Here is a 15,180-nt window from a genome sequence, read left to right on the forward strand (position 1 = left end):
TTGTTGGAAGCTACCCAGAGTGGCTGGGGAAGCCCAGCCAGATGGGCGGGGTATAAATAAATTATTTATTATTATTATTATTATTAACATTAAGTAGTCAAGTCTGCTATGTGTATGTTTTGTTTACACGTTACAATGTAAAGGTCCACCAAAATGAGGCAACCACGCAGGTACACTTGACTAGAAATAAAAACAAACTTCCACTGCTCCACTCACCCTGCTACTTTCTAACTGTTACCACTAGATACAGGTCAAAGATGTCCAGGTGTTGTGTTGAACTTTTACGGAAAGCAAGCAAAGGAAGAATCTGCAGCAATGTTCACAATGTTTCCTCTGCTGTAATCTTAGTGTAGACATGCTATACAGGACATGGATAATGCACCATTTATCAAATCCACTCAAGTTCTTTTTTTAGTTAAACTGGCTACTTTGTACTACATATTAGCTATGTTATAACTCCTGTAAAGTAAATTGCAACAGCTGCGAATCAGCAGGAAACTGAATTTCAACTCCTTAAATACTGTAAACTTTTTAGGAGCTGATCCAGCTTTTCTTCTCTTTTTTGTTTTTAACCCAACTCCTAATGTATTTCCAATTATTCTAATGGGAGCTGACTTGAAGACTTAATTACGCATGTCTTTTGAAAAATGTTGTAACAATATGTTAATGATAATGTTTCTTTTAATGGATTGGATAACACAACGTGCTCTCAGAGATTGGACGAAAGCAACCTGTGCAATCCGGGTCTAAGCATCTGATGCAGTGAAGACCCAAGGTGGATGGGCTGGAGGGTACATTTAAGCATAGCAATGCTTCATTGCATCACCCATCGCATGCTGCAGACCCTTAATCTTTCAGCAGCATCATGACCAGAGTCACTTGGATCCAAGCTTCACATTAATTTCAACGCAAGTATGGAAATGCATTTATTAGACTGCTGTATGACTCGGGTACTCAATAGTTCAGAGGGGCATGTACTACAGGGGGAAAAACCATAATCCAAAAGGCCTGAATTGTGGCCTTTCACACAACACACAACACACATGTGTAAACACTTACATTTTATAAATATTTCTATAATTGGAGTCAAACCATTCCTTCTGAAACGGACAAAACATTTGGATTGCAAAGCAAAAGGTAAATTGACTGCTACAACATACTGTCTCCAAAACTGAGTTAGACCCAGATTTCCACTGACCTCAGAGGAATGCAATGGTAACATAATTCGGTATCATTAAAATGATGGCATGTCCAGCGTGCAGAAGTTATTCCCTTAATGTAAAACAGTCTCAATTTATGGGATTGTTTGTTTTAAAAGAAGGGAATGGACAAACGAGAGGCACAAAAGTTTGCTGCTTTTAAGAGAAAAATTAGTTACAGCAACAGATCAAGCGCTAATGGCTTCCTTTGTGTGTTGTGAATATGCTTTGCAACAGAAAGAACTATCTCCCAGCTGCAAAATTTCATGTACTGCACTTGAAGACGTGTATACAGGTAAGTACAATGTTAAGATTTGCATCCACACTTGCTTTCAAGAGGGGATGACATAAAGAAGCCTGCTTGACGGCTACTGCACAGGAAGCACTTCATAAACAATTTCCTCTTCTCCTATGCAGTATTAAATGTGCACAGTTTTATCTGTGAGGTTTCTGAAATGTGACATGACAGGTAGGTTCGAAAGCTAAATGTTGGATAATGGTTAGCAAACAAATGACATTGGTTCTTGCATTATTTCTTTAATCACTTTAACCCTTGTTCCAACAGAAAGGGGAAGGCCAGAGTAATTCAGCTGCTTCTTTTGTGATTTGCCTTCCATAAATATGCACCAGTCTGCATTTGAAAAGCTGAAGGAGGCCGCAAGCTTGCTGGACATTTATCATGCCCTGTTCCCTGTGAACAAGCAAATACTTTAGTTGAATAGCCCATTAGCAATCATTGTCAAATGCAGAATGCAAGGTGCTTGGATGTGACCAGCCTGTAAAGTAGAGGGCATTGCCCCTGAGCTTTGCATAGTATCTGCAGCAGAAATGGATCTTTTGCTATAGATTTCTGAAGGTTAAGCTGGGACACTGGAGAACATCGCTGTGCATGAGACTTTAGACATTACACAAATACACTCAACCCTCACCAATGCATTTATTAAACCATATTAACTTTGAGCAGCATGTCAATTTTGGGTTTGGAAAAACGGTTATGGGTCAAAAGAATGTTTCAAAGAGGTTCTGCAAAAGGAAAGAAAAATGCTGCAGGTTTGGAGGGGGGGTGAAATCAGTTGGCTTTCTCTCAACATGCCAAAACTCTAAAGCGCAGTAACCCACAAAAACAACATATTACAGCTAGCAAGGAAGTGCTGACATGTGGGTTTTTGCCAGACTTACTCCATGATCTACTTTACACCAATTGCCTTTTGTTTTTCTACGTGTAGCCTTACAATTTATTTGGCTTTTTCTATCACACAGACAAGTGATAAAAGAAGGAGCTTCTCGTCTGTAATATGGTGGCTCATTATGTCATAAGTTGAGTAGCTTTTGGCTTCTTTTTACTAACTGTGAGGGCTCTAGCAAGACAGGAGTCTTAAGTTATTTTATAAAGGGCAGTTAAAAGCAGATGTACTGAAGAATGCGTGCAGCAGCGAACCATTTCTTTTCTTACTTTTACAGCTACTACAAGCCCTAAGGATATATGGCAGTCAGCAGGGGTAAACTTCCTTTATGCTGGCCTAATTCCATTGAAATTAATGCAACAGAGTTTGATCCAACTGTTTCTAAAGTGAAGTAGGTCCACCGTGGAATTCGAGCTTCAGGCTTCAGCCCTTCAGAAATAAATGCCACCTGGATTAAGCGCTTCAAGTTTATTTGGGGTGTCTGGAAAAATGTAAAGAAGGATTTCTCCACTTCTTTTCTCTTCTCAGGGGTTGCGAAATAAGAAACAATTTTTTTAAAAAAAATATCCAGAAGGATCATCTGGCCAAGGGGAAAGGACAATGTGGAATGTTTATTTTAGCTTCTCCTGTGGTGTGCGAGCTGCAAGGGCCCTGTCTGAAAGATGGCTAGAATCAAAAGCCTCCTCTCTTTTCTTTTCAGATAACCTCAACGCCACCTATCCCCTCTGCTCTCTGTTCCTTGCCAGCATGTCCCTGCCTGAATATCCCAAATAGATTAAGGAAACAAACTCCCAAGTGCAGCTAATCCTACAGAATGACCGTCGCTGCTGGGCCAGGAGTTAAAAAGGAAAAACTTCTACGCCAGAACAATTGCAGTGATCCCAAGTTTTAATCAGCCCAAATCTCGAGCAATAAAAAAAGGCAGTAAATGAAATCTACCTTTACCATATTATACGCTACCAATGAGCAAGAACTGAGCAGCTTTTCTTTACTGCTTCAACCAGCCAGGCTACAAGTAGGCCTTTCATACTTCCTAATCCCAGCCCCCAAGTTTTTTTTTGCAATTCTCACATAATACCTTGCAGCCCCGAAGCAAGACCCTTAGTTTCTCCTTTCATAGACGTGTCATTTCTAACATCAAGCTAATCTATATGTTGCCATGGCATCCCCCTTTATCTGCCTTTACATCTTATGAGCTGCATGGATTTACCACATTATTTTTATCTGAAAGACAGAAAATGGTGGTTTTATTGCCATACAATCAGATTACCGCTGCTAGTTTCTCTATGCCTTTTTACCATACTTCAATCAAAGGGGATCACTTTCTTTATACCCTGCCCTTGATTTACATTACATCTGTAAAGGCCTAGTCTGGGTTGTAATCCCCTTATTAACTAGGAGCAGGGTTGATTTGCCTAAAAATAAAAGCAAATTGTGTCAGACCTTTTCACTTTGTTTTTGATTCGGAACTACAAAATGGATTACCAAAGAAATCTCCAGAGTTCACACGGCCGCTATACTACTGAATTTAAAATGAGAATTAAACAAGTTAAACAAGAGGGACCGTGTCAACGGTTTACATTTTCCATCATGGGTGAAGGGATGAATAGCGTTATGTCTTTGTGTGCACCAGCTTTGCAGAGAAACAATGGAGCCACGGGAAATTTCTTTCCAAGCAGTTCTTACACTGTCTTGGGCCATCACACCGCCCCCCCCCCCCCGGCAGTCTACTTTACATTTGCCAGATACAAATTGGGGGGGGAGATCTATAACTTGAAAATATGAAAACATTTTAAGTTCCAATAACATTTAAAGTTATTAAGTTCCCGTGCTTTAATCAAAATGTTTAACCACTCAAGCCTTCCTAACATCATGCTAATGGCAAGTTTACATAAAGGCCATAAATGAATTGGAAACAAAATGGAGTTCTGAACACTTTTCTTTCCCTGAATATCATGTCTTTTGCTTGCATCAGTAAAGTTGTAAGTAGCCAAGCTTGTTCAAGACTAGATCTGTACCCATCTACCACAAAAACCCACATAATTGTAGCATCTTTAACAGACTTCCTAAAGGTGCAACATCTCACAGAGACTTATCCTGAGGTAAACTTTCTACCAATTTCCTACTCAAGAAATGTTTCCTGAGCAGAAAGTTGTTCTGTGGCCCTTAAAATAGGACAAAGGGTGGGGAGCGCCCTTTCCTATTATGACTTCACTTTCAAGTTTATATGGTAGCAATTTACCTTTACCAATTTAACTGAACTGGCAATGTGACTCTAGACATGTCTAATCAAAAGTAGGCGCACTGAGTTTAATTGGACTTACTCCCAGGTAAGAAGCATGTGCATGCAACTTTACTTTAGAAGGAATACAGGCTTTGAGATGACTGCTGTAATTACAGCAATTTTGATTGCGACCGATCGTGTGTTCTAACTGACCGTAGAAAAATGACAGTCAATAAATTTTCTAAGTTTCATGCAGATGTTTAAGAGTGTCACCCAACGTAAGATGTTAACGTCTTGCAAACACTGTAAGGAACATACAGCATTTAAAGGCTGCCATCCTATAGACATTTTACCTGGGAGTAAACCACACTGAATTGATTAAACATACCTAAATCCAGTGTAGCGTAGCAGCATAGAGGTTAGTGTTCTCAGAACAGCACCTGGGAGACTCATGTTACAATCCCTACAGCTACAAAGCTCAGTGGTGATCTTTGCCTGTCCCAGACCTCTCAGTCTAACCTCAAAGGGTTGTTGTGAAGATAAGATGGTGGGTGAGAACCATGCACACTGACCTGAGCTTCGAGTGAGAATCATAGAGTTGGAAGGAGCTCCTTGGAGGAAAGACACAGGATTACAAGCATAGTAAATAAAATAAGTTTTGTGCTGCCTGGGACTTTGCCTTTGAGCAGTAAGTGGCTAAATTGTGGCTTGGATACGGAGGTAACCATGTTTAGAATAGATCCTTTGAAGGCATGGCTAACTTCACTGCCATTGATTTCAGTGGGTCTACCCTACGCATGACATGTCTGGGATCCAACCCTATGTTTTAGATGAAATCTGAAAAAACAAAGTGTTTTGGTTTGGTAAGTTCAGCTTGACTGGTACAAAGCACACAAGAAATAGCTGTTAAAAGGAACAGTCTTGGCTCGCTCAGCGCTGGAAGTACTAGGCCGCTGCCAGGCAATTTTTTGTGAGCTTTGGCAGCCTAGTTAATGCAAAAAAATACCTAAAAGGTTTTGAGGTATGCTACTTGCCTGCCCTATCAAAGAAGAGGCGTGCAAGTGTTCCATTTTCAGATTTGCTAGCTCAGAAGGAAGTACCCAACCATTTGATACATAATCCAGTGTGCGAGCCAGCTCCAAGCATCTTCATATATAATATATTGCGTTTCTCCAATGTAACTCTATAATGGTTAGGATTAAGAAGCAAAGCTCCAGGATTCCCAAATAAATCCTTGTCAAGTAGGAGTGCTTCCAAACGCGCGGCAAGATAGCATTTCAGCAAGCTCTTTCTGCTCCAGTAGGCCGAGTTTTCTTGTGAAGCAAGACTGTCCATTACTTACAGTTTATCATCCTGACAAAATGCAAGGAATGGGGATGTGGAAGCACTAATAATTCATTCTATCCTTGGCACTTTGTCCCCTCCCCGCCCCCCACTTCTCTATATTAAAACCGACAGGATTAACCCAAACACAAATTGCAGAGCACAGTTCAAGGGGCTATTCAGTCAGCAGTGAATGTGCATTTGTTTGCCTACAAAAAAAAATAAGAATTTCACAAACAAACAATGAGAAGCAGGCTGGTTTTTGCCACTGAAAAGATGGCTTAAATTGGGCCATCAATTGTAGGCCGTTTTATCAGTCCTTGACAGGTTAGTGTTTACTCAGGCTAACTGTGGCGGATTTTCACGTGTAATAGGTTATCAGAGATATTATTTAGCTATTTGTTTGCCTTCCCTTGGTCAAATTACATCTTGCTAAGGAAAATAGTCCCAGGGTTGGCGGATAAAGAAAAATGATTAGCTGACAGAACTACTCCATTTAAGGGGTAAGGCAACATCAATTTAGCCAATGTTATTGATAAGGAAAGCTCCATCCACTTCAAACTAAAAGGTACTGAATAAACTGCAGTTTGTGGTTTGTACTATTAAGTTGGACAGCTGTGGTCATGTTAGCTCCACTGAGGAAATGAGAGTGGAAGAAGGGAAATATCCTATGTTGAGAAGTGTCCCTGTAGTGACCTAAAAGTCTATTTTGCTATGCTTTCCTAGAATCTGGGTTTCTCATTGTCTGAAGCCTTACAACATCAAAAGTGGCATCCAAGCAAAATATTCCTTTCCTCCTACCTACATGCTCACACCTTTTAGGCAAAGCAATATAGGCAATGTATCCTTCACTCACAAAAACATGGACTATTTAAATGAAGGAGCTATTAGGTTACAGCAGAATACAATTGAAAATACAATCTGGGTGTCTTCTTGTCATCCCTTCCACACCACCTGCTAAAAATTCTGGTCACTAAAGCAACTCGCAGAGCAATCGCAGTTTAGGAGGCCATGAAGGAATTTGGATTACTTTCTTCTACAGTCTTATCACATATCCACTATGAGCCTGGCTAAAATTCTTTCTTTTATTGCTTCCCTGTATGATAGATATATGAATCGTAAACGGTTCGTATTTAACTTCATTAAATGAATTAAACACTTAATTCCGGGGCAGTTATCTTTGGAATGGTTCTTAACATTCTCCTGAGAAGTTACTGAGGTGGGAGGGAAGCTCTCCAGAAGACAACTGCATTTTATTTCCGATTTAATAAGGAAACATTAGCTATTCTTCTTCAGGCAGACAACAGTGATGAATTCTAAACTGAAATACGCTCTCTGAAAAGTGAAGATCCTGCTACCGCTTAGAGCAATACAAATAATGTACTGCATTTGAAAATTTTCCTTAAGTGCAGGCCTCCACAAGGCCTATAAAAATCACAGGCCACAGCCATTTTTAAAGAGAGAGAGAGCGAGAGAGCACAAACCTCAGGTCACTTCTAGCATGCTTCTGCCAGTGCACTGAGTAAGACTAATCTATTTGGGTAAACAAAATTTAAAATCACATCAGCGGACAAACAAGTGCTGTATTTTAAGTTGGGAATAAAAGCACAAGTAATTCGACTGTAGTCTTGATAAACGTTCGACCTTTTATGAGTTTACGCAACAAGGGGAAGATGTTAGATAGAATTACTGCTTTGAGGGCGAGGCCATGTACTGTAAATAGCGACTCAGGCCATTTGAGACTGAAAAGGAAAGCTTTCTGTAAAAAGTGGGAGGGGGGGTTGCGCCGCGAAGGCAGGTTAGGCCTGAAAGCAGCCAGAAGAATAATGACCACAGTACAGCAGAATACCGATATGTATTGGAAGAGTGACCTCTGTAGGAATAAAGCGATCACTAGACTGCAGCAGCAGGCGGGAGAATATGCCATTCTCCTCTAAGGCTAAACTTAATGCTATCAGCTATGTGGGTTTCCCCACTCCCAACGAATACACACACACCCAATAATTTCAAGAAATGCATCTTCCCCTTGAGAACAGGCACCTTCCTTGCTTAAACACAAATGTCCTATCTGACATTTTCCAGGTTTGAGAGAGAACTGGAACAACAAGCTCAAATCCATAGTGTCAACTGCAAGTAAGGACCGTTTTCTGCACACACAGACAGAGAGAGAAGGAGGGAGAGAGAGAGAAGCAATTTCTTTGTATGTCTGCCTAGGGAAGGGAAGAAAGCACCGCTGGGCAGAACACGCACCCCGCTAAAGATGGACCAAGGCTCCTGCATTATAATGAAAACAAATGGCCCCTCTTTGCTTTTCCACATTAAAAAAAAAGCCCTGCATGTTATCAAGGTCCAGAAGCCTGCTCATAAATCTTGGAAAAGGACAGGAAGAGAAATCTAAAAGGGAGCAGAAGAAAAATGGAGTCAGAATGTGATTTCCCGAATAAACTCCTTTGGCTTTCTAGGTCTAAATCCAAACTTGCAGTCATTTCACATGGAGCCTTGCAAGCAACACACACGGCGCCCAACTGAAGAGCTATTTCACACTTGTGAACCGGACCATTTCCTCAACGCGTTGCTCATTTAAAGGTATTTAAACAGCCGTTTGACCGTGTTTTATAGGAGAGCCTGTCTTCTGTTCGCATCCAGTAAGCTTGCTCAGGTTTTATAGGCATGTTGTGCTCTGCTCATTTTGAATAAACTACTTCCTAAGACATCATTAAACAAGGCACCGTTATCACGTCTTCTTGAAAATTAATTCTCCCGATGAGGACACCAGCCAGACTTTCACTTGTACATCTTTCTCTCTCACACACACTAACGAATGAAGAAACCTGACCCTAAAGAGGCTTCTCAAAGTTTGAATAGTCAGTTTTATCTATAGTAAAACATCTTCCAAAGCAAGAGAAATCTCTCTTCCCAGAAGCCTCACTTTATTCCAAGTATACCTAAAGTTCACTATTTGCCGTCCACCGCTGCATGCATTTCATGGATTCACATGCTCCTGAACTACAAACAGGCCATGCCTTCTCCTAGTCTTTTTACCCAGAGGTTTTGATAGGTGGCACATAGAGATATGATCTTAAATCCACTGGAATCAAGGTGGAAACTCCTCTCAAACTCCCACCTTTTGCCTTACTGCATCAATGGTTTTCTGGAGAAACGATCTCAATCCACTCCAACAGTTATGCGTAGAGACATGCTCTGACCCTGCTGGGGCCACCTCCATAATCTTTGTTCTGCATGGTTTAGTAATGGAAGGCCAGAAGTGAAAAAGCTGGGCTCATCATGACTCATCAGCCCTGTTCCCAAGGATCTAAGAGACTTCACTTCACCTAATGGTCAAGCTAACTGGGAGTTTATGTAGCAGAGGAGAGGGAACAGCTGGTTTATTCTGGCACCCTTCCCTACTTTCTCATGCTGGCTCCTCACTCCACACCACTGCAGCACTGCCCTCAAGTAGACCCATTGTCAAAACTGTCTAAACTTCTGCCAGCTTCCTGGGCGCCGCACAACCGGGTCCAACGGGGTTGTTTTCTGGTTAGCTTTCCTTCCCGCAAAACCAGCGGCAGAATAAACACACAAGTGTCTTCCGCCGCGCTCCATTCATTCGCACGAAAAACCCGAGAGTAGGACCCAGAGGGTAGGCTCTGGCTCCAACCTTCGCTTGTGGATCGGGGGAATCCGGTGCGTTTAGGATCGGTGATGTGTGCGCGCGCGCACGTAGCAAAAATAGCTGAACCTTCCTCCTTTACGCACGCACGGGTACCAGAGAGAGAGAGCCTCGCCACCCGCTAACCAAGGGCCAGAGCTCCGCACTGTGCGCCCTGTAGAAGATGCAGGATCGGGCCACCTAGAAGGGCCAAGACTTTTCCTCCATTTGCTCCGAGAGCAGAACCGATCCCCAAGCGCACCCAGACCAGATCCTGCGGCCTGGCGAAAGGGCCTTGGGCGCGCGAGGGATGCCAGACGTGCCCACCCACCTGCCTGTCCTTGCGCACCGCCCCCCGTCCCCAAACCCCGGTCCGGGGAGAGATCCGGGCTCCCCGCGCACTTACTTGGAGTTGGAGGAGTTCCAGTAGATGGGCTCGAGCACCAGCGAGCTGGCCAGCACCGTCCGGCACAAAAGCACCCAGATCCCCCAGCAGCACCTCCCGAACGGGGATCCCCCCCGGCGCGCTACCATGGTCGGGGGCGCTGCCGCCGCCGCCGGGTCCTGTCCCAAAGGCTCGCCAACTCCGCGGAGGAAGACGACGACGACGAGGAGGACGACGACCAGGCAAGCGAAGGCGGCGTCCACAATTCCTCCGCCAAGAAGAAGGAGCCACAACCAGATCCCGGGCAGGGAAGGAGCTCGCCCTGCCGGCTCAGTGCGTCGGGCGCCCGGGCGCCGGCATGGAGGAGGAGGAGCCGCAATCCCCAACTGGAAGCGCCCGCCAAGGAGAGAGACGCCCGCTGCCGCCGCCGCCGCCCCAAGGACCGGAGCGAAGGCCGGCAAGAGCACGGGAGAAAAGCGCCGGAACGCCCAAGTCCCCCGTCGGCGCGTCCTCGTCCGCCTCTATAAATCCACCTGGAGAAGGAGACGCAGCAGGTCCCGCCCGGCGCATCCACGGGGCTTCATCCTCTCCTTGGCCCGGGACGAGGGCAAAACCAACCCGCAAAAATAGGCAGCCTTCCTCCCGGCGTCCGAGGCAAGCGAGAAGGCTCCGGCGGGCTCCCAGCGCCCGCGCCGAAGACTACGACGACCAGGCGAGGCGAGGCGACGCGCTGAATGCTGGCGAAGGCGCACCGAGGAAGGCGCGCTCTCGCTCGCCGCCGCAGCAGCAGCAGCCCTTTTTCTCTTTGCTTTCCCGCTTTCCTTTCCCCCTCAACTTCCCCTCGTCCCCGCGCTGTGGTCCGCTTCCTCCTCCTCCTCCTTCTCCCCGCGCGGCTACAAGCGCTCCTCGCCGCGGGCTGACGGACTTCCCCGCCGCGGACTCCTCGTTGGCTCCAGAGGCGAGAGTGAGGCTCCGAGCGCCGCGTCCTCGCTCCTCTCTATAAACGCGGCCACCCCCCTTCCCCGGCAACGGCGGCGCTGGTTGGGCGACGCCGCTGTCACTTACGCCAAGCTCGCGCCCAGGCTCAGGCCCCGCATTCCGAAAGGGGCGGGACCTGCGCGCGGGGAGTGGGGGGGGGGAGAGGGTGGCGGGAGGGAGGGAAGGGCGGCGACAGGTAATCCAGTAGCTCCAGTCAGTCACCTCATAGGGTGGGGATCGTTATAGGTCGCAAACGCTCTTTCCCAGCCGAGTATTTTTATGTTGAAAATAAAAGCGCACTTAGATTTTTGTTCCTTTTGAAATAAAATAAAAACCTTTGTTTTAAAGGCGTTGGGGAAGCGGGGAGCGGAGGGAGGCTTCTTTGGGCTCCCAAACTTTGAGGGACGGACGGACCGGCGCTCCTCAGGCGGCTGGTGCGCAGCGCTCGCCGGGCCGGGCCGGGCCGCAATTCCACAGCGCCATAACCCTCGCGAAAGTCCCTTGAGGACTACTGGCTTGAGAAGCTCGAAGACTTAACTCCCCTCATGAGCCGCAGCGCGCACCACAACCCCTCACACGCACTAGAGGAGGCCGTGACAGAAACTGCTGAGGCGAGCGGGCAACCCCGCCGAAACTCGGAGACACCTGAGCGCCGCTGGTTCCCAATTGAAACGCGGGGGTTCCTTTTGCTGAGGGAGGGGCGCCTCGTTCCCACCTCGGGAGGCTGCAAACGAGGCTTCCCCCTTCTCCCTTCGGTTCTGGCTCATCCACCCGCATATCACCCCCCCCCCCAAAAAAAACCCCACACGGCCCCCGGGGGTCTGAGGGCGCTCAGGAAGGGGGGGGTCTTTGGGTGGCGCGGCTTGGAAAGAGTGGAGCCCGGCTGAAAAATGGAAGCCCCTCCCTCCACGAGAGGGAAAGCCGGGCAGCAGCCTGCGGAGAGGGAGGCCCGACCCGGCAGCGCGGCAGGTTCCCCGGCTCCGCAAACCCGGCCGCCGCCGGGTCTGCGCTGCTAAGCTGAACCGGCCTCCCTGCACAATTCCGTGGAGCCACAGCGCCCACTAGCGGCCGCGACGGTAACCGCAGCCGATTGCAGCCGCGCTCGGGCGCTTAGACGGCGCGATCCTGAGCGCCGCTTTGCGCTGGAGCTGAATGGGGAGCCTTCATCTTGATTTTTTTAAATTAAAAGGGGAGGTTTGGGGATTTGTTGTTGAAATGTCCTGCTTTCGATCACCTCCGCATCGCGGGATGCTGGCCAAAACCGAGGAGCGCGCAAGGGAAAATCCCACTTTCCCATATGTTCCGGATTAGAACTTTGCGTAGCGGGGCAGTTAGCGACCCGACATTACGTGGAATGAGACGAATTGCAATGGATAGAACAATCAAGCAATTTCCCTGCAATGTTTCGAATGAGATGCGGTCTCTAATCTGGCACGATCCGATCATTTTTGGATTGCTCTCTTATAAACATTTGGAGAGATGCAGCGAGCGAGGCCACAAACTGCTCTGTCAGAATTTAGAAGCTGGAAACTTTCTCCCAAGTTTGGAACATCAAAAACCAAGACAGTAAAAAAGTTATCTTAAATCTGTGCATATTCCTGTCTCCTGCCCGCCCGCCCCCCGCTTTCAAAATCATCTGTTTCTTCTCATTTGATTAAAACAACCCAAATATCTTAATATTTTGGGATGAAGAAACCCCTTTTTCTTTTTAAGACAATTCTCTGGGGGGGGTGTATATGAGTTTTGTTGGATTATTATTTATGTTAAAGAGTCTTGATTCCTTTTGGAAGAAGCCGTGGGCGAAACTCCCCTTTCCCAAAGCCGTGCGACTCTGCTTTCCTGGCACCGTTTGGTCCGAATTAGCACTCCGTCCCGAGCTTGCCTTCGCCAATTGCCCGACAGACGCGCGTCCGAGGCGCGCTGGGGTCTCTCGCCTCCCTCCCAGTCGGTTTCTCTCTCGCAAAAGTGCCAAGCGGGGCTGAGCCAACTGTGAATTCGGTGTCCTTTGTCGGGGGAGACCCGACGCCGACCAGAGAGGAGGAGGGGGGGGGAGGAGGAGGAGGAAATCCGGATTCTCACCCAGGAGACAATCGCTGGAAAGGTGACTCAGATATCTGAAGGTGAAAGGTGGGGAGGGGGACCCGAAAAGGCGTCATTTACACACCGTTTGCTCACTTGGAGCGATTCTCTGTTCAAACTTTTGCAAAGGTAAAGATACTTTTGCATAGATAAGGTGGTTCTTTCACAAGAGCCAGGAAGCCCGTCAACGGATATTTGCAAGGACCCAAGATAAAGTTACGTGAACTTTGGAGATACGGGGGGTTGTTTGTTTAGAAACGCGTCGGTTGAGTTGCTGTTAAAGTAAGGAGGGTGTGCATGTGTGTTTTGGGACACACACACACACACGAGAAGCCGTTTCCATATAAAGTATATATGGAAACGGCTTCTGATTGCATCCTCCGTGATGCTGAGCGTCCGGTGAAAACGAAAATAGGCTGAAAAACAGGCTAGCCCGGCGAAGAAAAGCCTGTCCAAAATTAGTGCCAGCCTCGGGCTTGGGGGGGGGGCAGGGAGGGTGCCTCGTGTCCCTTTTCCTCTTCCAGGCTCCGGAATCAGGGTTAACCTTGTCAAAGAAGGAGGGGGGTCTCCTTTCGAAGAAAGAGGCACATCTGGAAAGCCTAAAAATAGCCCCAAGGAGCTAAAAATACGGGACGTCACAAAAGGGATTTGGCTGCAAGAAAGGGCAGCTGTAAATAGGCATGTCTGAGAGCGGAATACCATTTTTTTTAAAAAAGAAAAAGTTAAGAAAAACAAACAAGCAACATTTTCTTACAGAGGAACAATCCGATTGCCCTTTTAAAAGCAAACTCTGTAGCGATTCAGGGAAGCTCTGAAGGTTACACGTGTAAATTCTCTCGACAATTCAATCATATATGTGTGTATCTACTCAGCAGGAAGCCCCATTGTGTTTACTGGAATTTACGTCCAGGTAAGGAGGTGGAGAACTGCGGGCTTGTTTTAAAACTTTTTAAAAAAATAAATAAATAAAAGTATTTATTTTAAGAAACCGGTCTGATCTGGCTCTCCTCAACCCTGAAGAGGCTTCCACCAAAGTTCAGTGGACACTGCGCCGGTGCGGTTCCCAAGTAAGCGCTGCTCCTGGCGAAAATTTGGGCAGCTGCTTCTGCGCGCTCGAGGCTGGTGCGCAAAGTGGCGAGCGATAAAGTCGCCCTTCTGCTTTGGGATACAATAAGTCCCTCCTCCGACCCGCGACCGTCGAAACGGTTTGCGGAGGATCCGGACTGCAGCCCCGTGGAAAATCCAGCCAAAAGGACCGGTAGGGTTTCCATCAAGCGACTTACAACATCCCGAACCCAAATCCTCCTTTCCATGGAAACCGGGTTGCGCCACCGTTGCGAGCGAGCGCAGAATCACAAACTTCGGGTTGCTCGTTCGGGATTGCACGCATATCCCCTTAATAATCTTTTTTTTGGGGGGGGCAGGGTGGGTTGACTATCTCAGGACAGATCTGAATCCACTTTCCCAGGAAACAGGAGAGGTTTTTTTCCCCTTCAACCGGGACAGCAATTCTTCCAGCGCTTCTACACCACCCCCTCCCCGCAAAAGTAAAATAAAAATCCTATTGCTTCCTCGAGAAGGACACAAACAGCCTCAAAAACATTGGTCAGCCCGTTAGGAAATAAAACGGGAGGCTAAATATGGTTTTGCCCCGAATTATTGTTTCAAATGAGTGTTACTGGAGGCAGAAAAAGGAGATTTTAACTGCGATCTGCACAGCCCGTTTACTTAAACCCAAGTTATGTCTCTCTTCCCGGGACTAAAACTCAACAGCAACGCGGGGGAACAATCAGGTTCTGGGCTCCGCCGGCAGCGCAGCTTCACTCCCAAGATGCGGAGCTGCCCACCCCAAACAATCGTTTCTCCTGCGCCTAGCGAGGGGATCGGGCCCCCTAAGGCCGAGCAGACCGCGCGGAGCTAGGAGGGGGCGCAAGCCGGAAAGTCTCGCTCAGCTCCGACGGAGGAAGGCGGTGGCTTTTGCTTTCACGAAATTGCTCCCTAAATGGGTTTTCTCATTTGCCAGCTTCAACTCGGAAGCGAGTCCCGCCAAACTGGACGGAAGTTATTGCAGGGCCAATGTGCGCTCTTAGGCATGGCGGCCTTTAGCTAAATTTTATTCATTCTGATTAAAAATAAATAAATAGGGTATTTATTCTTTG

At 46.9% G+C, this 15,180-nt stretch overlaps 1 protein-coding gene across 2 annotated transcripts in view; it reads right to left on the reverse strand.

Annotated features, from left to right (window-relative positions):
• Window positions 1-10,956, reverse strand: part of EFNB2 (ephrin B2) — a 56,770-nt gene extending 45,814 nt beyond the window's left edge. The window contains exon 1 of one of the 2 annotated variants that reach the window (XM_083610982.1): window positions 9,986-10,956. In XM_083610982.1, coding sequence (XP_083467108.1) covers window positions 9,986-10,113 — 128 coding nt within the window. In that variant the 5' untranslated portion in view covers window positions 10,114-10,956. The remainder of the gene's footprint in view (window positions 1-9,985) is intronic. The other variant, XM_083610981.1, reaches the window with a different exon arrangement.
• Window positions 10,957-15,180: the final 4,224 nt, after the last annotated feature.

Source organism: Podarcis filfolensis, assembly GCF_964270895.1.
Source record: "Podarcis filfolensis genome assembly, chromosome: 4".
NCBI classification, from domain to species: Eukaryota; Metazoa; Chordata; class Lepidosauria; order Squamata; family Lacertidae; genus Podarcis; species Podarcis filfolensis.